At 48.0% G+C, this 6,379-nt stretch overlaps 1 protein-coding gene across 1 annotated transcript in view; it reads left to right on the top strand.

Moving 5' to 3' along the window:
• SHISA9 (shisa family member 9) overlaps positions 1-6,379 on the top strand; it is a gene marked incomplete at its 5' end in the record, with an annotated part of 308,545 nt that overhangs the window by 266,756 nt on the left and 35,410 nt on the right. Inside the window, one exon of the mRNA XM_030888503.2 lies at positions 6,268-6,379. Within this exon, the coding sequence (XP_030744363.2) occupies positions 6,268-6,379 (112 nt within the window). The remainder of the gene's footprint in view (positions 1-6,267) is intronic.

The raw sequence follows: 6,379 nt of genomic DNA on the forward strand, positions 1-6,379 counted from the left end.
AGCCTGCTTTGACAAGTTCAGAGGACGCTGTTTCTTTTCCTCTGGTTGTTGTTGCTATATCTATATCTAATTTATGTATCTCTATCTATCATACAGTATTTGCCAATTCAACTTTTTCTCGTGTATTGTTCCCAGGGTAATTTGTGTTAGACTAGGTTTTTTTTTTTACCTTGCTCATGGCTGGAGAACTATCGCCATGGCTTTTACAATGATCCGTCTCAATTTCCCCCTTCAGACGGAGGCGGAGTATAACGGCTAAAGAAAGGGTCCAAAGGAACACAGAGTGAAAAGCTAGAGCTCGGTTATCATTTCTGAGAATCTCTCATCGTCTTTGTTAGGAGAATTGCATGGCACATGGAACCATCGGGGTATGCCCAAGGAATCTGAACCAAGGGAGTGCTTCCTGGAGACCCAGCGCCCTTTGTCTTCCTCTCCCTGTCATGGCCACATGGTCATGCTGGGCTGGTCTCCTGGACTGTTTGGAAATAAGGAAATGTTAGGGGCCAAGTTTCGGCTGCTTGTTCTATCTCAAGGATGAAGGGAAAGCATGGTGTATGCGGTACCTTCAACCCCATAGGAGCCCAGGACAGGGCTGTGATGCTCCTGATGTCAGGCCCGAGACGAATGCTGTGCAGAAAGTCTAACTTTTATTGTTGTTAATTGTGGTCTCGTCAATTCTGACTCATGGCAACCACTTAATACCTCTAAAGATGCAGTTGACGGATGGAAGCATTTGACTCTGGAACTGACCCTATCCGTATTTCCTTGTGTTTCCTGGGGCGCTGTCCCCGGAGGGGGACTGTTGAGGCTGTATCATGGCGCAGAGAGTGTGTTAGGAAGAGCGGAGATGAGGGAGGACCCAGGGCAGGACCAGGGGCGTGTTGAAAGAGCTATGGAGATGCTTTAAGAATTCTTTGGGGGTAAGTGGTAGAAGATTTTGGACTTGCAAGCCAAGTGCAATGCCTGCCTTACGGTGCTCGAATATGTAAAAAGGATGGATAGGATGCATCAAGTTGTGAAGGTCAGTGAGCAGGTAAGTGCTGCAGGGCGTCAAGGAGTCTCAGGTGGGAGAGGCCTGCTCATTCTCTCGGTGTACATCAGTAACCTATGACAGTTGGGAGGAAATGCCACCACAGGTGTGCATTCCTCATCTGAGTGGGACATTTGAGGGAGAAAGAAGGTCACCAAGATCAAGGCCCCTCCATAGAGAATGCCCCTTCATAGCCTTGAGTCTCCTCTCCTGATCCATCCAAGTGGCAGCCTAGCTTTCTGAAGGAAGAATCAATCTTGTCATGGGACAAACCCCGAATCAAATTTTTGGACAGTTACCAACATGCTATGTAACTGTGGGCAAGCCACTCAACTTCTCTTGCCTTTAGTTTCCTTGTCTGTTCAATAGGATTGTAATATCTATGCAAATGAGGTACATTTCTTTTTAACCTGATTAGTATACTTCACCATGTGACCTTACTGTTTATGTGACTTTTGTCTGACTTAATATCCTTGTAGTTTTGGATGAATTAAAAGGAATTGCACTCCCACAGTGATAGTTTCAATGGTACTGGGCACATATTACCAATCATACTAGGGGACTATAGAAAGTTTGTGGAAATTTTCAATTATTTTTGAATTCCATTTTCCACAAATTTTTGAGCCCCCCCTTTTTGTGTGTGTGTGTGTGTGGTGTGATGTGTGTGTGTAGGGAGTATGTATTTTGTGTCTATGTGTGTGGTGTATGTATGTGGCATATGTCTGTGTGTGTATGGTGTGTGTGTTGTCTGTGTTGTGTGTGATGTGCATGTGTGTGGTGTGAGTGATGTGCACGTGTGTGGTGTGTGTATGATGTATGTGTGTGATATGTGTGTAGTGTGTATGATATGCGTGTGGTGTGTGTGGTACATATGTGGTATGTGTGGCATATGTGTTGTGTGTGTTGTGTATGTGACGTGTATGGTGTGTGCAGTTGTGTGTATGGTGTGTTGTGTGTGTGATATGAGTGTGGTGTGTGTGTGATCAGTGTGTGGTGTGTGTGTATAGTGTGTGCGCTGTACGTGTATGGTATGTGTGTGTATACTGATTATCATGGCTGTTGTGAGGATTGAAGGAGACACTAAGTGCCTGGCACTTGATGCATTATGACCCACACAACAACATTTGGTTGTCGAGAGTCTCTCTTGGCAATTCCTCCTGTGGCTGGCCTTAAAGGAGTGCCTTGGGTTGTGTCTCCTCAGTACGACCGGGCTGGTGTCTTCCTGGCAGCTGCAGCTTGTCTTCCGAGCGCCTGAGAGCACCTTCCTGCTGTTCTCACCCTAACGGATGCTGACGCTTTCTGAAGCTCATCCATTTTATTTTCCTTGCTTGTGACTAAGAGATACCGCCGAATCATGGCACCTAGCTGGGGTCACTTTGATGTAAGGCTGTCAGGCACTTTCCTAGAGCTATTATTGCATTTTAATTTTCTTTTAAAATGCTTCTCAAATACTCGCGGCCCCTCTGTGGTCTTGGGAAGGCCAACAGCAGGATGCCATCCTGCAGTTCTTCACTGGGCAGGTCTAAGGGTCATCAGAAATCCATTGGGGTCAAGTTGATTCTGGCTCATAAGCTAGAGTAAAACTGCCCCCAGAAGGGTTTCCAACACTGTGCATCTCTAAGGGAGAAGGCTGGCACATCCTTCTACCCTAGAGCAGATGGTGGGTTTGGACTGCTGGCCTAGTGCTTACTTACTCTGTGACCAGGGCTCCTTAAAGACCATAAAGAGGCACAAATTGGTAAGAGTAGGGAAGTTTTCTCCTGACATTGGGACTAAGCGCTTGGCTGCTCAGCACAAAGGTGCTCTGAATCCACCTCAAAGCACCTCGGAAGAAAGGCCTGGTGATCCCATTCTGAATGATTGCTGTTTGGTGCTGTCGAATCAGCTCCCACTCAGAGTGAACGGAACACGGACCATCCTCACCACTGTTCTTATGTTTGAGCCCATCGTTGCCGCATCAATCCATCTGGTCACAAGCCTTCCTCTTTTCTGCTGCCCTTCTGCTTTACCAAGCAAGATGCCCTTCTCCCGGAACTGGGCTCTGCTGATAACATGTTCAAAGTACGTGAGACCAAGTCTCACCATCCTTGCCTCTAAGGGGCATTCTGGCAGTACTTCTTCCAAGATAGTTTTGTTTGTCCTTTTGGCAGTCCGTGGGCTTTCAATATTCTTCACCAGCACCACCATTCACATACCTTGATTATTCTTCAGTCTTCCTTATCCAGTGCCCAACTTTCATGTGCATATGAGGCAATTAAAAATACCATGGCTTGGGTCAGACACACCTTAGTCCTCAAAGTAACAAACATCCTTGCTCTTCGATACTCTGAAGATGTCTTGTGCAGCACATTTACCCAATGTAATGTCCCCTTTGACCTCTTGATTGCTGCTTTCCAGAGCATTGATTGTGGATCCAAGCAAGATGAAATCCTTGACAACTGCTGTCTTTCCTCCACTGATCATGATGTTACCTAAGAGCCTTGGTGGCTCAGTGTGGTATGCTTTGGGCTGCTAAGCACAAGGTCAGCAGTTTGAAACCACCAGCTGCTTCTTGGGAGAAAGATGCAAGTTTCTATTCACATACAAATTTACAGTCTGTAAACACAAGATTGAACGCCATGGAAACCCACAGGGGCACCTCTATATTCTGAAAGATTACAACCATTGAAAATCCCATGGAGTAGTTCTATTTTGACACATGTAGGGTCACCACCTGTCAGAATCCCCTGGAGGAGATGATTTTATATTAAACGAGTACTTTACTACGGAGGGATCCCTGGTGGCACAGCAAGTTAAACGTCAGACTCTGAACCATAAGGTTGGTGGTTCAAACCTAGCAGTCACTCCACGGGAGAGAGCTGCAGGTATGCACGCTTGTAGAGAGTCACAGCCCTGGAACCCCATGGGGGAAGTTCTGCTCTGTCCAATGGGATCAGTGTGAGATGGAATAGACTCAGTTACAATGAGTTTAACTTGGGAGTTTACTGCCAAGGTAACATCTATAGGTCTGGATGTGTCTAGAAGCGTAACCATCCCTTTGTGAGCAAGACGTCGTTGTTCCCAGGGATTCCTTTGTGGTCATGGCTGTGCACAAAGTGTGTGTGTGTGTGTGTGTGTGTGTGTGTGTGTGCCACCTCTCCAGTTGGCAGATTATGACCTAGATCCTACCCACTCTGCACTTCACTTACTACCTGACACTTCTCAACTTTTCTTGGATGCCAACCTGGGCTTAACATCCACCTATGTCTTTGTACCTCCTCCTTAGCTGGGTAAAAATCCCCAGGCCATTAGAGTTAGGGTTGGGGGGGTGGGGATCCCCAGGCCACTGTGTTGCCAGACCTGCTCCAGATTTCTGTCTAGTAAAATGGAGACAACGTTGTAAAAGCCCACTCGCAAATGTCTGTTTAGTCATTCTTGCTGGCTGCCCTGAGACTGTGTTCCAGTATTGCCGCCTGTGGGCCCCTGGAGTCCAGGCTGGAAGGGCTTTCTCACCCAGCCGGCCGTGCTTTCTGGGGTTCTAGATGTGGAAGCTGGGGTGTAATGCTAGGGCGGTCTCTTCTTTCCTCTTCTTTTTGTGAGGGATGACTTTGTCAGGTCCCCTCGGTCATGGCCACTGGAGGTACGGAGTCCCTGCCCTGAGGTAGCTCGGGACCTGGGAGAAGTAATCTCCAAGCAAGTACTCCTAATGGAATATTAAGTGTTGTGTTTAATAATACACAAGGCTGCCCCAAGAGGCGGGGAGCATTTGTGCAGACCCTTCTTTTTCTTGAATGAAGTCCTGATGGGTGAGTGTGGGGAGTAGGGGCTAGGGCTGGGGGAGAAAGGAAGTGGGGGGACATCTTTGGCTGAAGACCAGGCTTTGGAGGTGTCAGCTCTTTAATAGACGGGCTAGTGTGTAGACAGCATTTCCAGGAGGAAAACCAAAAAGACCTGCCACAAACATGTTAGTTAATTCGTTTACGAATGTCCTTGATGGTCTCATGCACTTTAAAGCCTATTTGTAGTCTCAACTGTCTGTGGAGCAAATCCCTTGCGGCCAAGCTGATTCCTATTCTCAGCACAGAGCAACCCCGTAGCACAGAGTAGAATGGCCCCATTGGATTCCCTAAGCTATCATCTGTACTACAGCTGATGGCCACACCTTTCTCCCTTGGAACAGCTGGTGGGTTTGAAATGCTAACCTTGTATTTAGCAGCTGAGTGCATGAACCACTCCAGAGCTACTGGAATATCTCTTGAAGCTCTGTGGAAAAACAAAGGGAAGTAACTTTTCATCTCAGTGCAATCCCCAAAGCCATGTCTTCCTCACCACTTCCCCAGGGACAACTTCCATTCTGGTCAGTTCCAGATTCCCACAGGGAATTCAGTTTGACAGGAACCTCAATGAATACCAACCAGCGTGCATCTCTTGTGTTGCCCTTACTCTGCCACAATGAAGAAGTAGACTCTTCAGTGATAGAGTCAACCCCACTTGACTTGATGCTCCCCTACTGCTTGACTCCAGCAACTCCAAGTAGAAAAATCCATGGGAGAACTTGGATTGGCCAGCCTAGGTCATTGCTCACCTCTTGGTCTGACTTGGATCACTTGCCAGAGACCCAAGACACATCTTCATTGCTTCTGTGCACATTGGCCTGAGTGCCAACCGCCAACCCTTCCATCTCATTAATGGAGCTCCCAGAACCCGCTCTGCCTCAGGGTTTGGCCAGCTGGGAGTGCTGAGGCAGCCGTGTCTCCCAGGGGCAGCTCTCGGTCAGTGATTTATGAGAGTTGGTGTCTACGTCCTTGGAGGCTCCGTTGGGCCCTGGCCTGCGCGCTGCACCATTTCCCAGAATTCTGCAGAAGCCAACTCCAAACATGTTTCCAGTGCTGGGCCCTTCAGTCTTGTCAAAGGAATGGCTTCTCGTTGTTCTTACTTGCATCCCCTGGACCATCACTGAGACTGATTAACTTTTTGTACCCACGTTGTTTTGAACACAAAAGGAATTCCTGAAATGAGAGTACTTCAGTATGTTCATTTAGGAGGGAGGGGAGAAGTTGTGGGCTTTGTCTTGTCAGGTGACATTGCAAGAACGCCCTGTCCATCTTTTCTTGATCTGCAGTCAGGATGCTGCCCTTGCTGTGGCTCATGTATGTGTGTTCTAGCCGTCATCCCCACAGCCGGGGAGGTGACTGCTCTCGAGGGCTCTGTGATCATGTGTTGGGTGTGACCTTCTCACTCTGTCTCTTCATTTTCAGACGCCACCCAGATGAACAACGCAGTGCCCACCTCTCCTCTGCTCCAGCAGATGGGCCACCCACACTCATACCCTAACCTGGGCCAGATCTCCAACCCCTATGAGCAGCAGCC

This window comes from Echinops telfairi, unplaced genomic scaffold (genome assembly GCF_000313985.2).
Source record: "Echinops telfairi isolate 266 unplaced genomic scaffold, ASM31398v2 ScPeMD7_5;HRSCAF=22, whole genome shotgun sequence".
Lineage (NCBI taxonomy): Eukaryota > Metazoa > Chordata > Mammalia > Afrosoricida > Tenrecidae > Echinops > Echinops telfairi.